The sequence below is a fragment of the Neofelis nebulosa genome, chromosome 7, assembly GCF_028018385.1.
Source record: "Neofelis nebulosa isolate mNeoNeb1 chromosome 7, mNeoNeb1.pri, whole genome shotgun sequence".
Classification (NCBI taxonomy): Eukaryota; Metazoa; Chordata; class Mammalia; order Carnivora; family Felidae; genus Neofelis; species Neofelis nebulosa.
Genome location: NC_080788.1, coordinates 21,709,217 through 21,730,440, shown reverse-complemented (window position 1 = coordinate 21,730,440; position 21,224 = coordinate 21,709,217). Strand labels below are relative to the sequence as shown.

Sequence of the window (21,224 nt, the reverse complement as noted above, 5' to 3'; positions counted from 1 at the left end):
AAGAATTTATTTTTTGGGGTGCCTGGGTGGCTCAGTCGGTTGAGCGGCCGACTTCGGCTCAGGTCATGATCTCACGGTCCGTGAGTTCGAACCCCGCGTCGGGCTCTGTGCTGACAGCTCAGAGCCTGGAGCCTGTTTCAGATTCTGTGTCTCCCTCTCTCTGACCCTCCCCCGTTCATGCTCTGTCTCTCTCTGTCTCAAAAATAAATAAACGTTAAAAAAAAATTAAAAAAAAAAAAAAAAAAAAAAAAAAAGAATTTATTTTTTTAAAGTAATCTACACCCAATATGGGGCCCAAATTTACAACCTTGAGATCAAGAGTCCCAGGCTCTGAGCCAGCCAGTGCCCCCGTTTTGTTTTTAGAGAAAGAGTGGTTTCTCCAATGTGTTGTTTTTCATAATTGAAGTATTTTTATTTTATGTACAATGAGTTGGCATTAAGGTAGGTAGGTATCTTGGATGACCCATTCAAGGAGATTCACTTAGTCTAACTTAATGTAGCCTATATCCTTTGTGAACTGATGGAAACACTGGCGGCACATACTGAGGCCATATTGCCAGATCACACAGTACTGGTGTGAGCAGATGCGGCAAGGTGAGAACCCTGGCCAAATTTCCTCTTTCCTCAGATGGCTCTGGTAGAGCTGTTGGTGACCCATCTTGCTTTCTCAGATGCAACAAGGCAAAAAAAAAAAAAAAAAAAAAAGTTTACGTTATGTTTCTAATTTACATAGAAAAAGTACGTAAATATTCCACCAGAATGTACACTTCATAGGTATAAGAATCCTTTTGTTCGGTTATCTCGCTGGTACCTAGGATATTGCCTGGCACAAAGTAGGTATATAAAATGAACATAATCTTTAGAATGTGTCAAATATTGCATAAAAAAGCAAATGAACAGATATGCCTCACCTACAGGCAGGGTGAGAAATGAAGATAAAAACGATTCTAACTATGCAAAACATCAAACTGCCCTTGGACAGGTAAGATGAATCATTTTGGGATCAAACATTCTGATCTTGACTAATCATTATGAAAGAAAGACTCAAGGGAAAGAGAACTAAGCCAGCAGTTGAATGGGGACTGGCAAACTGAATTTAAAAAGAAAGCAGGAACTCCTAGAGCCATAGAATACTCCAATTACCACTAAAACCAAATGACACTTTCACTAAGGCTGGACTGAGACCTGGAGACCTAAAGACACAACCCGCCACAGGCTCTTCCTGCCCACTCATTGTTCCCGGTGGATGAAAAACCGAAACAGCTTCGGAAAAAGCTGCTCTCATTTTCTTCCCATCGGAGGTAAAGCTTACAGCATTTCCATCAAAGCATAATATGAGGTCCTGTCGGACAAAAGGCAGTTTTCCCTGGATGGGGAGGCGAGAGCCTGGTGGTCATGGAAGATTCACCACACCTGCCAGTCTACCTTCCTTGCGTGTTCACCTTCTATCACATCTAGGCTGTATCTGCCCTCTCTGCATCTGACTGTGGACACTACTCTATAGGCTACATGAAGTCTTTGTCCGTGTGACGTGAGATCACCTCCCAAAGGGAAAGATGTAAGACATGAGCATGGCAATGTCACTGTGTTGTAGAAGGATGACCAAGCAGTGGGAGAAGAAAGTCAGGACCCCAAAGAGTGAGGACCCCTGCTGTAGACAGCTGCCTGTGACAGGGGTGGCTGGCTCCTGTGCCCTTGTCAGCCTGCAGACCAGCTCCTGCTCACCAGCTGGTGGGCCCATGCTGGCCTTCACCTGGGCCACAGCAAGGACACAGTGTGTAAAGGGGCTTGGCAGCTACATCCAGCTTCATGCCCAGAAGAAGCAATTCAGGGTTTTCCAATGACAGTTGGGAGTTTGTCTTTTCAAACTGTGGAATTCTCAAATATCTGCCATTCATGAAAAGAAAAGTTCTCAAATTTTATTATAAAACAGAACAATGACAGAATATAAGCTTACACATTAATATTTACATTATATTCAAAATATATTACAGCTTTAATTTATGAACAGAAACATCCTGCTTTTTCTTCTTTTTCTTTTCTGTTTTCTTTGCATCACTGATTTGCATTTTTACTTGATCTTGTAATTTAGAAAAGAATGCTTGAGATGACTTCAAGGCTTTGTCTTTACCTTCATCCTGCAATTAAAGACAGTAACACACTCACACTATAAAATGCACTTGTAAGTTAAAAAAAAAGCCAAATGATTACAACAATGTATATGGAAATATAAATATCCATAAATGGACAAGGAATTATGAAAACTCACATCAGTTTGCACAGAGGTTTTATACACGTTTTATGCTGCTGTGATATTCTTGTGACTTAAAGGAGGAGTGAGTAGGAAGAAAAACTCCTGCCAGGCCCCACGTCAGGGAGGGCCATGTGCTTTGGGCTGTTATTCCAGCCAGGCACCCACGGCCTCTCACTAGGCAGGTGGGTAGCGTCAGCTGGGTCTGACCCTCCGTGGATCGATGTCACCTACCACTTGCCACCAGTTTCCCCACACAGGCCCCGTTCTGCGGTTTTCCTTCCTGCATCCTTACCTTTAATAGCGAAGCTTTGCCCGCTTTGGTCAGCTGTTTTAATTTCTCTGAAGCTGCTGCCTTCATGTATTTCCCGGCTTGATCTGGGTTGTTCTTTTCAAGCAGTTTTCTCCGCTTTTCCTTCTCCTTTAGTTTCATACGCTTCTGATACTTCTTTTTCCTCCGTTCTCGTTTCTTGTCTGTAGCTGTTTTCTCAGCAGCTGTTTTTACATCTCCAGCTTTATTTTTTTCCTATTAAAATAATCACCGGCACCCTAGTTGATCTAACTTAACACAACTCAGGAAATTAGAAGGGAAGCAAGTCCACAGAATGTGGCCAATAGGCTGTGTATCTACAGCCAAGAGTGAGTACGCAGTACCTATCTGCACCCCAAAGAGCTTTGGTAGCTCAGTTCTTTAGGCCTGGAACTCATTCTTTGATGAAGCAGACTCTCACAGTGACAGTTCGGCTACATCAGCACATCACAAAGGCAGCCTGGAGAGCTAGGTTAGCAAGCTGACAGTCCCAGAAGCAAGCCCCCTTACAGCACTTAAACTCCAGGGACAACCTCAGCGCCAAGCTGTTGATGACAGCCACTGGCGGCAGGAGGGGTTCCCCAAAATGGAAGGGAAATATCTATATACTGACAATCGATTTCCTCTCTTTTCTCCCCAGCTGCCAGCCTATCCTGCCAGGGCTGTCAACTGTAGAGGTGGCAAAGGTGCTAAAAGGGATGGGTGTGGGTGCAGCAAAGTGAGGAGGGACGAAGAGCCATGTGCCAGGCCAGCTGGGAAGATGAGACCTGTTAGAAAGCATCATTTCTTTTTACTGCATGAGCTTCAGTGTTCATGAGGTAGGGACTGCCTACACTTGGTATGTCCCACGTCCTCTAATAACTCAAATGTTCTATTCTAGAAACTGATTCTATTATTGTAAGCATTAAATGAACAAAATAATGGGGGAAATGCTGATATTAAAGGACTACTAGTATATGAACAACATAAACAATTTATTTTAAACCTAGTATCACTGATAGTATTCAAATTGGATTATAACAAGATATAGATATGGGATATTTACAAACAGCTTTTCTAATAATTCTATCTGTACCTCCTAATATCTGATTATAGAAAACTGAACACTATTATTTGATTATACTTAAAACTCCAGGAAAATGACATTGAGTAGAGATCTAGCTATATACCAACTTATAAAAAAAAAACCTTAATGTTTCCACACTGGCTTTTTACCTTGACTTCCTCTGGGGCCAGGAGAGCTGCGTCACTAACGCTCACTGGGGCTACCTCCTCCATGGTTATGGCCGGCAGATTTGACACAACCTTAATCTCTGGAACAGGCTAGAAAAGAGACAACACATTTAATAGGAAGTCAGAAATGGTCCTAACACAAAATATTTGTATCGTGAACCTATTAAAGCATACTACACAAAATACTCTATGGAGATTATTTAAAATATGAGATGTGTTGACAGCAAAAATCTTAAGATAACTGGAATGATGGCAGTGTCAGTGGGCAACATGGGCTACCTGAGGAATTAATAATCTGCATATTTTAGGAACTATTCTTTCTCATTACTACACCAAGAACCCTTATTTCTACACTTTTGCGGAACATTTCTGCCATATTCAACACCAGTTCTTTCACCTAATTTTACTAAATTATTCCCATCAGTAACAGATGTGGACATTTTCAAACATTCCTATCTAGTGTTAAATAAATCTATTGATATTTGTGAATATTACCTTGTCTTCGGTTATGGAAAAAAGGCCAGCAATAAGAAATATATACAAAAAGATGCAAGGAAAAATGCTTATAGGAATGAGTCAAAATAGACTACCTGATAAACAAATTTTGTCATCTTCCAGCTACTGAAAACATAACTTTATAAACAGAAATATGAAATGATACAGAACTCCTTTGGAAAAGTAAAACAGTATCAAAATAAATCAAACCTATTAATTATAAAAAGGAGAAATGAATGCAATGCTCACCAGTCTTTTTTTTTAATGTTTATTTTTCAGAGAGAGAGCGAGCGAGAGTGAGCACACGCGCACACTAGCAAGGGAGGGGCAGAGAGAGGGAGACACAGAATCCGAAGCAGGCTTCAGACTCTGAGCTGTCAGCACAGAGCCCGACGCGGGGCTTGGATCCACAAACCGTGAGATCATGACCTGAGTTTAACCAACTGAGGAACCCAGGTGCCTTTTTTTTTTTTTGAAAGAACTTCTCAGGAAATTCAGAAATTACAACAGGTTTCATACTGATCAGAACACTACTGATTATTTACCTAATGCTTACACTAATGCTCTTTGTATCTAATTCTTGCACATCTCTGAGGGGCACCAGGGCACAGGGACAGGGACTCTGTTGGCTAGAAGAGAGTAAGAGATGGAAGTGTGGGACACAGCAGGTGCCCTGGAGAGAACATGGCACTGAGACTCAGGAGAAAGGGGGCTCTACTACAGAGTGTGTCACTGATCCCTTTGCACACTCCTTTTTCTTACCACAGTCCTGTCCCTACCCCAGTTAACTGGACAGATGTGTGTCCCGGGAAATTTCAGAAAGAATAAAAAGGACATTTCACACAATGTCAGAGTGTTAAAGAAAAAATTTCTTCCACTGGACTACTGACTGTTCACTTACTTATTAGTAATGTTGTTTTCCATTCTGTAATTTAAAGAGAAACAGAGAAAACGGAGACAGCCCAGAAAAGAAAAAAAAAATGATGACTGGTCAATAGGGTTTATGGAGATTGTGAAATACCAAACTGAGTATGAAAAAAAGTTCCTATTAAAAGGAACCTGTACCAAAAATTCTACATTTCTGAAGAGGAAAAAAGAAAGGCTTCTATATTGGGGCATGTAGCCCCAAATGCATTCTCTCCTTCTTCAATTCCCAAGATTCCACGGAATGTCTAATTCCCCATATCAGGCTCTGTGTTAGTGTGATGAACACAGCAGGGAAACAGCAGTGAACAAAACACATTTGTGCTGGCTTGGAAACGAGTAGAGAACAATTAGCCATCAAGCAACGACGGTGATGGTGCTATGAGGGAAATGCGCAGAGCAGTGATGAATGCGGGAAGGAGATGGCACTCAGCCTGAGACCCCAGAGACAGGAAGGAGCCAACCATGGAAAGAAGGAAGCGCAGCCTAACAGGAGGAGGAAAGTCCAGCAGGAAGATGTGAGGAAGGAGGCACTCTGCTCACTGAAGGCACTGGAAGACCAGTGTGGCTGGGGGATAGCAAGCTATGGAGACTAGAGGGGTGAGAGTGAGCCAGATCACGTACGGTCTTGTAAGGCACAGGAAGGGATCATGTTCTTCATATTAGTAACTTTTTCACAGTAAGACCTGCTGGCCAAGAGGGGATGAAAATTCCTCCCTTCATTTATTCCACAGCCATACCTGGCACTTTGGTTTCTAAAAATGGCTCCTGCCACCACAAACTTACTGTCATACAAATTATACCTTGATTAACCCAAAACAAAAAGCCAGGTGATAAAAGCAGACTGTCTTAGAAGACAAGATACTCACACAGGAAAAATCCCCTAACCATCAAAGAATCCGAAGGAAGCAATTTGTCTAATTCACAAAGCTAGTCAGGGGCAGATTCAGACTCAGGTTTCTGACTTCTAGACTAGTCTCTGAGATTCATGACATCTCATTTCTAGGCAACACAAAGGGGCAATAGGTTGGCAAGTACTAAAAGGAAGGCATAACACATTTTATGGGTTCACAGAGTGTAGTGAGTGGGAGAGGCAGCTCCAAAGAGTAAAGAGGCACTGAGTCAAGTGTGGTGAGAATCAGACAGACAGAGGTCACTGGATGTCTGGGCCTGGCACAGGGGGGGCATGAGGCAATGGGGATAGCATGGACCCAGAGTTAGATCCAACCCTTCCAACCTTTTTTTTTTTTTTTAAATGTTTGTTTACTTTTGAAACAGAGAGAGAGAGAATGGGCGAGGAGCAGAGAGAGGGAGACACAGAATCCAAAGCTGGCTCCAGGCTCTGAGCTGTTGGCACAGAGCTGGATACAGGGCTTGAACCCACTAACCATAATATCATGACCTGAAGTGAAATCAGATGCTTAACCGACTGAGCCCCCAGGCACCACCCCCCGCCCCACCCCAACCTCTTAAGCCTTGGTTTCCTGATCTGCAAAACAGAAAGAATAGCATCTACCTTAATGTTTTGTGGATCGAGTTAATGTGCAGGGACACTGACATCATCAAGATGGCAACACAAGTTGATCCCAACTTTAGTTGTCCTCACAAGACCAACTAGCAACTATCCATGGATGAGATAGCATTGTGAATATCCCAGAACCCAAGGGTGAGGCTGAAGCAACCCCCTGGACCACAGAGACTGAGAAGGACTGCATTAGAAAGGTAGGACAGGCTACACTCTGACCATATCCCTCCCCCCAGCCGGCACAGCACCCCATTGTGAGAGACCACCTGGACCTAGGGTTTCTCCAGTGGGAAGAGAGCCTAAGTAGACCTGTAACTCCCCAGCATCGTAGGACACTTCTAGACAGGCCCAATCATGTCAGTGTCATAGGGATCACCAAAGTCTGTGGGGATTGACCACTGGGGATCAGACTAGGATGCAGAACAAGGGCAGGGCTTATAGCAATTAGTGCTTGGATCTTGGCAGACCAGGTTCCTCCTTGCAGCAGTGTCCAAGTAGAGATCCCAGCCAGCGGCCTTGACCATTTGTAGAGCCAAGCTGGTGCCCCTGTCTGGCTCCAAGAAGTATCTGCACCCCCGTGTTCACTGCAGCATTATTTACAATAGCAGGCCATGAAAACAATAGAAGTGTTCATCAACAGATGAATGAATACAGACAACATGGTATACACACACACACACGCACACACTGGAATACTATTTAGACATAAAGAGAAGGAAATACTGCCATTTGTGACAACACTGACGGACCCTGAGGGCATTATGCCAAGTGAGATAAGTCAAATGGAGAAAAGACAAATACTGTATGATCTTGTTAGGTAGGAAACTAGGCATGAGCAGCAGGAGGATGGACCTTCGACATCCAGATGGAGAGCTCTACTGGAGACCACCCAGGGACCACCACAACCCACCCCTCTAGCGGTGGGTCTGTGGTTACAACGTCCTGGCAGAGGAAGAGTTAAGTGTGTTGTGCATGTGGCACTTGTGCACAGAGCAGCCCCTTGTCCTTATTTGACCTATGTCTCCAGAAAAGAAATAATGTTGTGGCTTCCTACCCTTGCAGGCATTTCAAATACATCTTGGGAAAAGACATGAGAATTTGGGTAATTATTATATAATCCTGGTCTGTCATTCAAATGTTGTGACCCTAAGGCCCACCCAAAAGAAAAAAAAGATCAAAGTCCACAGTCAGGAGTTTCTGGGGCCTGTGTCTCTCTTGACTGGCAGGCTCCTCCTGTGGAGTATACTTGAATACAATTTTTCTATGCTTTACTTTTGTTTCACTGAAATTATTTACCATGGCAGCCAAGAGAACTGAGGCTTCTTCTTTCCTTTCCCATTTAACTTTGGGTAACAATCTCGCTTAGATTTCTCTAAAAAAATCCCCCAACTGATAGAGAACAGATTAGTGGCCACCAGGTGGTGGGGGAAATGGGTGTAGGTAGTCAAAAGGTACAAACTTCCAGTTATAAGAGAAGTTCTAGACAGAGTTAACAGTATTGTATATTTGAAAGTTGCTAAGAAAGTACATTATAAAAAGCTCTCATCGTAAGAAATAAAACTGCAACTACACTGGGTGATGGATAACTAAACTTACCATGGCAATCATTTCACAATATACACATGCGGGTATTCTGTGCCCTTCCAAAGTTCATGTTAGGCCACTTTGCTTTTACAAAAGACTTAGATTAGTACCTGTTTTTGCTAACTGAAAGAAATCTGAAAAGAATTTTTACTTTTGTGAAAGCAAAAGTAGTGTTCAGCATCTGTTTTGCAGTGAGCTCCCCTGCCCAGCTCCTTCTGCAGGAACCACACTCGGCATCTCAGCATCAGGCCACCAGAGCTTTAAACTGTGTCTGTGAGCATTTGTGTGCATCTCCACGTGTTTGTGCATCCGTTACAAGACTGGTTCTGAAGTAACAGAAAAGCCTAGGAGAGGTTCTTTTTTGGGGTCTGAAAAGCTCAAAAACTTTTCCATTTAGTTAATGGTAATTGCTTCTTTGGTTTATCCATTTAGGCTTACGAAACGTTTCATAGGAACATTCTACTTTCTGATGATGGGGGAACCTCTATATCAAACCACTGTTGTACATCTTAAATGTATACAATGTTATTTTATCTTTTAAGTTCATCTTTTTTTTCTTTTTTTGAGAGAGAGTGCAAGCAGGGTAGGGGCAGAGAAAGGGGGTGACAGAATCCCAAGCAGCCTTCTCGATGTCACTGCAGAGCCCAACATGGGGGCTCACGAACCGTGAAATTATGACCTGGGCTGAGATCAAGAAGAGTTGGACGTTCAACCGAATGAGCCACCCAGGTACCACTATGTCTATTTTATCTTAATAAAATTGGGGAAAAGGGGTTCACATACATAAAGAACCTAATATGGTACATAGCAGGTATTCAGAAAATATTCAGCAGGTACAGACATCACAGGTCTCCAGACACACCACAGGATGAAAATACAACCCAAGACTGAACAACAAGAAAGAGTGAGTAATGAAGAGACCCTGTGGCTAAGATTTTAGGTCTGGCAAAGGCCCATCTGGTGATGAGGCTGGATCAGCAGAGGAAGCCAGAACTGTCCAGGACTAGATGTAAGCCTTCCTCAAGACAGGCCCTGCCTGTAATTTACAGGGAATGCCTATAGGTTTGTATCTAAAACCAAATAAAGTGCTAGCCTCACAAAAGCTCAAAGAGGAATTAAAGGCACATCTGTTCTGACTGCACATTGAAATGTTAACACACTTACCGGTTTAGGGATGAAGTGAAAGTTCGAGAGGGCATCCAATTTTAAGAAGAGGGAATCCATCATCTTCTGAATTTCTTTGTGCTCTGGATTTTCTTCTTCTGCTGTTTTATGCTTAGGAAATGAATTCAACAACATCAGATTAAGCAGCCTAATACAAATCACAGGGCAAAACCCTGAAGGTCAATAAGGGTGCTCCCCATTTCTCATCATCAAGGCTCCAAAAAAAACATTACAAGGCAGAATTCAAGTTCTCAATACCATGACGGTGCCAGCACTAGCCAAAGAAGGATGTGCTCTGCACTTCAGGAGCTGCAGCAATCACTACCTCTAAGATTCAGAACTTACAATTTAATTCCCTTGGTATTTATTTGTCAAGAACTAAGTCATTCCCACTAGGATGGCTATCATTAGGAAAAGGGAGGAGCGGATAACAAGTGGTGGTGAGGATGTCGAGGAACTGGAACCCTTGTGTGTGGCTGGTGACAATGTAAAATGGTGCCATCACAATGGAAATGAATAGGCAGTTCCTCAAGAAGTTAAACAGAGAATTACCGTATGACCTAGCAACTCCCCGCTTAAGTAAATACCCCAGAGAATTAAAAAAGAGGTTCTCAGGGGCGCCTGGGTGGCTCAGTCCGTTAAGCGTCCGACTTCAGCTCAGGTCATGATCTCATGGTTTGTGAGTTCAAGCCCCATGTCGGGCTCTGTGCTGACATCTGGGAGCCTGGACCCTGCTTTAGATTCTGTATCTCCCTCTCTCTTTCTTCCCCTCCTCTGCTTGCACTCTGACTCTCTCTCAAAAATAAATAAACATTAAAAAAAAAGGAATTAAAAAAAAAAGACGTTCTCAAACAAATACATGTAGCCATATGTTCAGAGCAGCACTATTCCCAACAGCCAAAAGGTAGAAACAGCCCAAATGCTCACAATCCCCTTTTCCTTCTGCCCATAATGCTTACTCTAAAAGGCTAAGACTCTTTATTTTTTTATCAAGGCATAACAGAACAAAACAAAACCACACACACCAGAACAGGGAAGCCACTGGCTCTTTGCCTGCACCACCTTGATACCAGAGATGCATCCAGGTCTGTTTCTAATTCTGTCACCAGAGCCCACTTTCCAGCCACGTCCAGGCATTTGTCATTGCTTTAGTTTAACTTAACTCATTTTTTTATCCTCCAAGTGTCATTTGCCTTATCCCAGATAATAATGGCTGTGAAATCATCTTTAAAAAAAAATTTTTTTTAAACATTGATTCATTATTGAGACCCAGAGAGAGACAGCACAAGCATGGGAGGGGCAGAGAGAGGGGGAGACACAGAATCTGAAGCAGGCTCCAGGCTCTGAGCGGTCAGCACAGAGCCCGACGTGGGGCTGGCTGTGAAATCATCTATATACAACTAGAAGTTCATTCATGTGCTATTTATTATCACGTTGCCTATTACCTCTAGGACAGCTACCAAACTTCAGGAAATATTTATCATCATCCCCAGACTAACTCTTAATTGAATGGGTCTAGAATTAGCCTAAATTAAATCCATACTCAAAAACTTATGATTGACTACTGACTTCTGAGACCTCAATAAAACTGGTATTTACAGAGCTGGTACAGCTGTCCCATTACATATTTTTAACTCTCATGGTTACAAAATACTTTCTGTATTTACTGAATCCTCTCAAAGTAGCTGGGCAATGTTTAATAATATGTTCCTTCAACTACCACTTTGGGTTGCAGAGCAGCCAGGAAGAATTTTAATTCAAATCTTTCTAGATCTTCAACTTAAAAGCAGCATCAAGGGCACGGTTTGCTATTGCTGCGAAAGTGGCATTAATTAATCAAATGGCTTTTGCAAATAAAAAATACCATTTTACCCCCAAGTACATACTGACCACATTCTGAATAAATCGAATGTGGAAAAATAATCCAATCACTAACTGGTAATATAATATTACTGGAAATTACTGTGTCCTACTTAACCAGATAGTTTTTTTAAGAATCTAAGTGAAAAGAAAACCAAAACCACATAACCCACCAGACCTAAACACGTGAATGAATTCACAGATAATGTTATACTGGTAACTTCTAAAGAATGAAAGAGAAGTGATTTTAAAATTGTGGGACTACTATAATAATTTCTAGAAAGTTAATAATTACCTTTGGAACAATCAGGTGAACAATGACTAACTGCAAAACAAGTTCCCCTACCCTCTCACATTCAGGGGTCATATTGTAACCTCTCTAACACACTGTCTCACACTTCAATGAGGTGAACCAAGAGCATAAGATTTGTTTCCTGACTTTCAGCCATCACAGTAGAACCAGAAGAGCCAGCTGTCTGCTTCTCTTACTTTAATAACAATGCCTTTGCCTTCGGGGAGTCCTCACCTGGTTGAGTTTGATGTATTCCTGTTCATAAATTTCAGCAAGACTCAATTTGCTCTTCTCATGGTCTAACGTTAAACGTTTTTTATATTCATATGCATCCTCCTTAGGTTTTTCTTTACGTACTACATCATCCCAAGCCTGAAATATGAAAGGCACAAGGACCATAAATTAACAAAATCTATCATTTCTTTCTAAGCTCACTTAAGACTCTTCCTCTGGAATATTTATTATCATTCCAGGGTAAGCAAATTGTAGTAAAAAGTAATTAATTTCAACCTGTAAAATGACTATTCAAGTCACCAAACATAGGTATTATGAAAAATAAAGAGGGCATTACTTAAGTATTCTTTTTTGTTCTTGTTTTAAATGCACCTTTCTCCTCGTTACCACCTTTAATTCCACATTTCCCCATCAAGGTTTGTTTACAAGTCAATACTTGAGTTTCTCATTTCATTTCAAATTTAAGGATACTCTGCATACAGTACCCACCCTTCAAACTCTTCGTATTTTGAGCAAACACTATACACATTTTAAAGCCATCTCTTATTGTACGTGTCATATGCCCAATTTTATTCTAAGTTTACAAAATAAAATCAATTCTTAAACAAAAACTTTGATAGGTTTTTAACATTTGAAAAAAATAAACCCTTTGTCACACTGTGCCCAGATACTGTGTGCCAGATGAAAGGTCCCAAGTATGACCCTATCAAGTCAGAATCAGTCACCACGCCTGTCATCCTCTACCAGTTTCACCGGGCGCCACCAGGCAGATGAGCAAGGCACAGGAAAGACTGGCAGTGGCTCTGGCTCCCCCTTCTCCTCAAGTACAAGGCTTTCCAGAGCTCTAGTGAAAGGCAGTGCCTCACACAACAAAAGATAGTGCAGACTTAAGCAGTAGTAGCCTTCAGTGTAGATTTAAGCTTTAAATGAAGAACTGATATAAACAAAATTTCTACGAAAACAATGAAGAGTGTTGGTCCTGCTCCCAAAATACTCATATGTTATTTCTAAAAATTCCAGTGAATTTTAAGTTCAGTTAAATTTCATTCTTACTGACTTGATCTCTTATCCTCTGCTTAATGATATCTTCCAGTTGAAGGGTGGTTTCCTCTGTAATCACAGGAGCTAAAGGAAACAGAACATGTACTCATGAGATAGGTATACACTAGACCAGAGGTTCTCAAAGGGTAGTCCTTGAACCAGCAGCATCAACACCTGGGAACTTGTTAGAAATGTGAATTCTTAGGCTCTACTCCACACCACCTGAATCAGAAGGTGGGGGGAAAGGGCCACCTATCTGTGTTTAACTAGCCCTCTCATGCTCCCTCTAGTTTGAGAACCACAAAAGTAGAGTATATCCAGTAATCAGTGCTTACACTTTTAGTCCATGCACCTGGGTACTCACCCTCTTTTCCAATCTCTCTAGAACTGAATAAAATGGAAATTCATTTTGATTTCACAGGTACAAGAAAGAGTTTGATGAGATGACCAGGGTTCCTGGCTAGAGTTCACAATTTCATCAGTAGAAAATGATACCAGGCATTGTATACAGATCACTAGCAGAAATGATTATGGATTTAGGCATGAATTAGCATAACAGTAATTCCTGGGTAAATTAATAGTACTGTGACTGTATAAGAGAATGTCCTATTTCTTAGAAGATACATGTAAATGTACCTAGGCATGAAGTGTCATAATATTGGTAAATTACTTTTAGATGATTCAAGGGAAAAAAGTACACACAGATAATCACATACATACATAGGGGAAGGAAAACAAATATGGCAAAATGTTAACGATTGGTGAATCCAGCTGAATAGCATATATGTGTTTGTTGTACTATTTTGTCAACTTTTCTGTATGTTTGCAACGTTTTAAAATAAAAAGTTGGGGGAAAAGAAATATCATTTCAAATCTTCCTATGAAATAAAGTCATAGAAAACACATGGAAACGAACATCTGCAGGAGCCCCATGGGCTCACGTACCCATGCGGACTGCATGGTCAAAGTGCAGAGTCTCTTCTAGAAGGCTGTTCTCTGGTCGCTTTTGAGCTGTCACTTCCCCTTGAAGCTGCCAAGGTTTTTTTTCCAACAGCTCTTTTTCTAAAGATGCAATTTTTTCATTCATCTAAGAAAGGAACAAAAAGTTATTACACATTTAGGAAACAAATCAGGCTTATAGCTGAATAAAAACAACTACTTTAAAAGCACAAAAGCGGGGCGCCTGGGTGGCTCAGTCGGTTAAGCATCCGACTTCGGCTCAGGTCATGATCTCGCGGTCCATGAGTTTGAGCCCTGCGTCGGGCTCTGTGCTGACAGCTTAGAGCCTGGAGCCTGTTTCGGATTCTGTGTCTCCCTCTTTCTCTGACCCTCCCCTGTTCATGCTATGTCTCTCCCTGTCTCAAAAATAAATAAACGTTATAAAAAAAAAAAAAAAAGCACAAAAGCAAGAAATGTATTATTTCTCAATACATTTTTGTTTTTTTCTTGCCACCATTTTATTATTAAGCCAACAGTAACTTCCTATTCTTAACACCCGAGGTGGGGTGAGGCACTGCAGATGACTTCTTTCCCTCATTGATTTGAAATGCCATATTTATAACATACTAAATTCCCCCAGAAGATTCTGGACAGATTTCTGGGCTCTGTTCTAGTCAAATGATCTATCCATTCCCAAGCCACTATCAATTTTAACTATTAGAGCATTCCAAAATTAATTTTTATTTGAACATTAGACTTCACACCCCCAATCCAAATTATTTCTAACTTTTAGAAGACATCTATAACTTTTTATTTAATTTTCATTTCTTAAAAAATTTTTTTTATGTTTTATTTTTTATATTTGAGAGAGAGAGACAGAGAGACAGTAGGGGAAGGGTAGAGAGAGAGACAGAATCTGAAGCAGGCTCCAGGCTCTAAGCCGCCAGAACAGAGACCAATGCGGGGCTTGAACTCACGAACCATGAGATCATGACCTGAGCTGAAGTCAGACACTCAACTGACTGAGCCACCCAGGTGCCCCTACTTTTTTTTTAAGTTTATTTGAGAAAGAAGAGCATGTGCAAGCACGAATGGGGGAGGGGCAGAGAGAGGGAGGGAGAGAATCCCAAGCAGGCTCCATGCTTGTCAGGGCAGAGCCCAACACAGGGAACAATCTCACAAACCATGAGATCATTACCTGAGCCAAATGCTCAACCGACTAAGCCACCCAGGCAGCCCTATAATGACTTTACAGTGTAGAAAATGCCAGCCTGAAAGCTACCTTACTGAATTCCCTTGTTTTTCTAATAGCTTTCAGTTCATCTACTTAGGTTTTTCTAGTATCCTTTGCAAATATTAATGCTCATTTCAGTTTTCCTTACCTCGTATCTCTTTCTACTGTAGTTGCACTAACACTTCCACAAGGATGTTAAATAACAGTGGTAAAGGTAATAGTGGACATTTTGTCTTACTCTTCATTTTAAAGGGCTATTTCTAGAATTTTACCACTGAGCATGATGGCACCTTTTGGTTAAATGCATTTGTATTTCACTGCAGGTGAAAAAAAATTAAGGATGAAATTAAATTTCATCAAATGTCTTTTTTTTAAGAGAATCCCAAGCAGGCTCCACAATGACCAATGACAGTGTAGAACTGGACATGGGGCTCAATCCCACAAACCTGGAGATCATGCCCTGAGCTGAAATCAAGTCAGATGCTTAACTGACTGAGCCAGCCAGGTGCCCACATCAAATGTCTTTTTGACATATATGGAGAGAACCATACAGTTTTCTCCTTATCCTGTTACAACCAAGAATTACGTTAATAGATTTCTTATTCCTAAATCAAGAAAATGAGGCCCATTTGGCTGTGGTGTTGTCAGTCTTTCATTATGCTATTTGGAATATTCACATCACTATTCATAAATGAAACTGTGTGTGTGCATGTGTTTTAATGTCAGGTTTGGGTATCACGTTATTAATAGCTTCACAAGAAAAAAAGTCTGGAAGCTTTACTTTTTGTACGTGGAAATTGATTAAACAACATTACTTGTACTTCTTGAAAGTTTGATATAATTCCCCAATAAAACTAAACCTGTTTGTCTTTATCTTAGGGAGGATATAGGGAGGGAAAGACACTAACTCAATGAAATTTCTTATTTTGTTTCCTAGTGCTTCCCCACCTCCTCCTTTTTTTAAAAAAAAATATTTATTTATTTTTGGGAGAGTGTAAGTGGGGGAGGGGCAGAGAGAGGGGGACAGAGGATCCAAAGCAGGCTCTACGCTGACAAGCTGACAGCAGCAAGCCCAATGTGGGGTGTGAACCCATGAAAAGCGAGATCATGATCACGATCTGAGCTAAAGTCAGACGCTCAACCAACTGAGCCACGAGGTACTGGTCCCCCCACCCCCTCCTTTAAATCTATCTCTTTGGGGACAATCTGACAATCATAGATTTAACTCAGATTCTCTTTTGTTAATAATTCTTTTGATATCCTTGGTATATTTATTTGCCTATTCTCATTTCTAATTGCATGATATAATTTTAAGGTGGTTAAATGACACAAATAACTGGAGCCAGGCTGTTATCTATTATTTGCAAATGACACTTCATTTGCCTGAAATCATGTCACAGGAGATAATTTTTATCAACTTTAGAAAATGTATTTGAGATGGCATTAATTAAAATTCAGGTATGTGGAGCCATCCACAGAGCATCTGAAAGAAGCAGTATCCTTAAGAGCAGCTGAAAGAGCTACAAAGAGAGGTTCACAAGACAGCTAATTAGGAAAAACATGCCACTAGGTATAAAGAAACCAGGGACAAAGGGAAAAAAAACAGCTTTTAACACAAACTGAAAGTCAAAGGGTGGGAAATGCAGCACTGATTTTTACAAATTAGCTACCTTCCACGTGGGCATCTGGATATGGTGTGCTGTAGGGAATAGCAGCAAGATTTTTGTTTTGTTTTTAAAAGATAATTAAGCATTCAGCCAAGAAAAACAGTGTACATTAGTTATCTGGGAGTCCCATAGTCCTGGTAAGTATATACAAAATTCCTTCAATTCTTAATCATTACCTTTTCCTGTCTTTTCTCAAAAGAGGATTTAACTTCATCAGAATCCTTCTGTACATTTAAGATATTTGTATCCTCATTTTCCTCATCATCTGGCAAAGCAAAGGTCACTCTTTTTGAGGTTTCTTTATGTTGTTTACTGTCTTCACTTTCTTCAAAGTCATCATCTTCATCCCTATAAATACCAAAACACTTATGAAAAACAATAATACACCACTTTTCATTAGGAAAACAAAACTTATTGTCTAGTAATTTAAATTCTTTTGTATACCTAATGCAAATATATATTCAGAATTCCAAAGTCATTCAGTTATTAAGGACCAGAAGGTATTATTTCAGTGAAATAGAACAAAAAGTGTACAATATATAGAAAATATTCCTCAATCTATAGTACAAACTTATCTCACAAAAATAACAATAAGGTATTTTTATTGGCACAAAAAGCAAATAAATAAAGATCTGATTGCCGGTGATATTTATCTTCATTAGATGATCTCTAATGACTCTTTAAATTCAGAGACTTTCTTCTGGCTACCCTGAGACTATCTGATGTTAGAGAATATAGCTTCTTAGGATAAACATATTTGACAACTATGAGTACACACATATAATTGGACAGTTCTAGCTTACAATGTAAGGGACTCAAACTACTCACGTTTCAGAAATGCTTTCTTCTTCTTCTTCTTCAGCAATTTCTTCGTCTTCTTCCTTTGGATCCAGTTCATCATCATGAACACTTGCTAGATCTTCATCACTTTCAACTGGATCAAAGAAGTCTTTGTATTTCAGGTTTCTGGAACTTTTACCTGACTAAAATGAAAAGACTTTTCAAACTTCTGACTAAGAAGAGAAAAACACATTAAATCATGCATATATGTGTATGCATATTTTTTTAAAAGACTTTTTTTTTTTAACGTTTATTTTCGAGAGTAGGGAGGAGGGAGGCAGGGAGGGAGAGGGAGGGAGGGGGAGGGGGAGAAAGGGGGAGGGGGAGGGGAGAGAGGGGGAGGGGGAGATAGAGAGAGAGAGAGAGAGAGAGAGAGAGAGAGAGAAGGGGGGTGGGGGGAGACACAGAATCCAAAGCAGGCTCCAGGCTCTGAGCTGTCAAACTCACAAACCGTGAGATCGTGACCTGAGCCGAAGTCGGACACTTAACTGACTGAGCTACCCAGGGGCCCCTGTGTATGCATGTTTTATAAGGAAAACTGGCAACTACAACACTACTATAAAACTGTAAGAACTACTAGACCGTAACAAACTGGAAGGAAGTATTGATTCATTGTAACTGAAGACAGAGCACAATATTCCTATCTCTAAATCTTCTAACTATAATTATTTCCAAGATATCTCAGCTTAAAGTAAACAGATGCCTTCCTTTCACTTATTATCGTTTTTAGTGTTTGGTGAAAATATGTTTAAGGGAAATTCTGAATACCTCTAACATGTGTGGTTATGGTTGTTAAGCTACAAAAGAAATATTTTGTGATAAGCTTTGGTTTAATTTTTCCAGTCCAGTTTTCAACAGATCTAAATACTTCATTCGTGCCCTGATGAGTTTTGAGGTATTTGAAACCTCTTCTCAAGAAACAGAACAAAATCTCATATGAGGTAGAAAGTCCTCTTTCTCTCCTCTCCCAAGACTTTACCTTAAGTTTTTGACTTCCAAGCAGTTCTCCTTCATCTTCATCAGAATTGACGTCTTCAAAAAAATCAATATCTTCCTCCTCATCACCTTTTTGTTCCTCTTCTTTTTCCATGTTTTCTAAAAAGGTCTCCATTTCAGATAGTTTGAAAAATTTATCATCTACTATGGACTTCTCTCTTGGTTTCCTAGGCACTTTGTCTTGCACCTTGCTTTGCTCCTCCAATTTGCTGATATCAAAATCAAGATCAGAATCTTCATCACTGAAAACTGGACTTTTCCTCAGATCAATTGTGCTTGAGTTTTTCGTTTTCTCATCCCCTGTAGGATCATCACCACTCAGGTCGGCCACTTCCTCCTCCTCCAAATCTTGTTCAAGGGCCTCCTGGCCATCAGCCTCCACCTCTGAGCCATCCTCTTCACACTCCTGCTCTTCATTCTCTGGAAAAAGACTGATGTCTTCGTCTTTAATGGTTTTACTAACTGCATCCTGGAAGTATTGTAAAATTGGTTCATTTTGCAATTCTAGTTGTTGCCAAATCTGCTCATCATCAAAATTCTCTATCACCAGTTTTTTTAAAGGACTTCCGTGGATTCTGCCATTCTCTAGTGTTTTGTTAAAATCATAAAGTACTTTTGTTAATGAAGTGAACTTTGATGCCAATTCATCTTGAATCCTATTAAGGGGGCATGGGGAGGAAGTTTAAAGAGATTTATAATTATAGATAATAATCTCACAGCACTGTGAATTAGACAAAAAAAGCCCAACTCTTGTGCAAAACCAAACTTGAATGAAATATCAATTTTAAGTATAGATCCTGGCTCCCAAGAGTGTATTATCTTGCAGATGAGCCACATTAATATATAAAAAAGAGTCAGCTAAGTGTCTGTGAATCTGCTGTATGGATTTTAGACAGGGAAACTACTACACACCTCTTTGCCTCAAGATATATAGTGAATCTTAGTCTTAAAAAGCTCAACTCTGCTATGTTATATGCCACTCCATCATTCAGTCAGCCAATGGTCAAAACTTGCTTTGGCAAGAGTGTCAGAGACTACCTCTCTGAAGATGTGACGTCTGAGACGACACCTGTACATAAGGAGATAGTCTTTCAAAGCTCTGGAAACATTATCTTCTAAGTAGAGGAAAAAGTGAGAATAAATTTCCTAAGATGGAAATGAGCGTGGTGAGTCTGAGGAACAAAAATGCCAGCATAGCTGGAGTGTGATGAAGGAGGCAGAAGGTTAGGGAGGTAGATGGGAGGTGAATCGGAGGTGAATCGTTCAGGGCTCAGAGGTAAGAGTTTGCCATTTTAAGTATGAAGAGAAGCCATCAGAAGAATTTAAGCAGAGAAGCAAAATGATAGAATTTACACTCTGGAAAGATGGCCAGTAGAGGAAACGTTACAGAAGTACAGTGATTAGGTTGACAGCCATCCAGGCAACGGATGATGAAGAACTGTGCAGGGGTTAGGGGAGCAGATTCTGTGAGAAGCAGTCGAATTCAGAATACAGTCTGGAGACAGCACCGACAGAATTGGCTGATGAATTATATGTAGAAATGAGAAAAAAGGAAGATAGCAAAGAAGTCGCTTAGTTATATGTCTGAACAACAGAAAAAATAGAGCTGCCGTTTGCTGAGATAGGGGAGGCAGGGTGGAGCATGGGGAAAAAGTATCACGGAGGGCACTGTACAGGAAATTAAATAGAAACAACAGCTCATTTTGCACATATTAAATTTGAGATGCTGAAAGAATATGTGGCTGTAGTTGCTGTGAGCCTGAAGCTGAAGGGAAAGGTCGGGTTTGAAATACAAATCTGAGAGCCATACTTTCACACAACGTATTTTAAGTCCTTCAACACAATACAAAGAGCTTATGCTGGCAAGAGATATGAAAGACAGTCCTAATTCTCAAGAAGCTGGAGAAGCTTCTCAAGAAGTGGAGGTGGACAGGCAAGTGACAAACTTAATACTTCCAATGAAGGATATGGATAAGTAAGCACTGGGTGGATTGAGAGCATATTGGAGAAAAGAGCAACCAACCTAGGGTGCACGCGCCTGTGTGTAAAGAGTCGGGGGGTGCGTTAAGACTCAATGGAAGCCTCTGGGCATTAATAACTTAGCTTAGTTTGGTTAGCACACGACTCGGAAATCTGCACTGTACAGCTTTCAACAACTTTAAAATTTTTGATAGGCTAAGGGTGCGTCAAGTAAATGAAATTTGGGAAAAAGAGGTGTACGCTTCCCTCTATCTTCCCCCTACTCTAGAATTTGCTGGGGGCCATGAGTCCGCACCCACGCTGAGACCCGGGCTTCACCCAGAGTCCGGCTCTGCTCACTTACGTGAGGAAGCACTCTGGCCGGCCGGTGGCTTTACCAACCTCCTTCAGACACCGCTCCAGGGCTCGTCGACGCCAGACCCGCGGGGCCATTGCTGTCTGCCACTCTCCACACAGCGCCGCATGTAAAGGGAAAGCGCTGCCCGGAAACCGCGCCACAAAGACGCGCCTCGCGCAGCCTAGACCCTGGAGGCGAAGGTTCCGTCGCTCAGAAGTTCCGGACCCACCCCCTGCCAGAGTCAGTGGCAGTGCAAGAACTTTCACTGGGCCATTGATCAGTTCTAGCGCTTTTGAACTTTCTCCAAACTTTCTGTTT

The 21,224-nt window shown here is 41.0% G+C and overlaps 2 protein-coding genes across 2 annotated transcripts; both read right to left on the bottom strand.

The window, feature by feature from the left end:
• Positions 1 to 251: 251 nt before the first annotated feature.
• On the bottom strand, positions 252 to 1,749 carry LOC131516162 (small ribosomal subunit protein uS14-like). Its single transcript, XM_058736812.1, has one exon. The coding sequence runs from the start codon at positions 656 to 658 to the stop codon at positions 482 to 484; it is 177 nt and encodes a 58-aa protein (XP_058592795.1). The 5' UTR covers positions 659 to 1,749; the 3' UTR covers positions 252 to 481.
• Positions 1,750 to 1,893: 144 nt separating this feature from the next.
• MPHOSPH10 (M-phase phosphoprotein 10) lies at positions 1,894 to 21,051 on the bottom strand. Its single transcript, XM_058736809.1, has 11 exons — positions 20,913 to 21,051; positions 18,573 to 19,245; positions 17,582 to 17,736; positions 16,930 to 17,101; positions 13,859 to 14,000; positions 12,930 to 12,997; positions 11,873 to 12,010; positions 9,487 to 9,597; positions 3,777 to 3,884; positions 2,547 to 2,777; positions 1,894 to 2,138 (listed from the first exon to the last, which is right to left on the bottom strand). The coding sequence occupies exons 1-11, from the start codon at positions 20,999 to 21,001 to the stop codon at positions 1,989 to 1,991; spliced, it is 2,037 nt and encodes a 678-aa protein (XP_058592792.1). The 5' UTR covers positions 21,002 to 21,051; the 3' UTR covers positions 1,894 to 1,988.
• Positions 21,052 to 21,224: the final 173 nt, after the last annotated feature.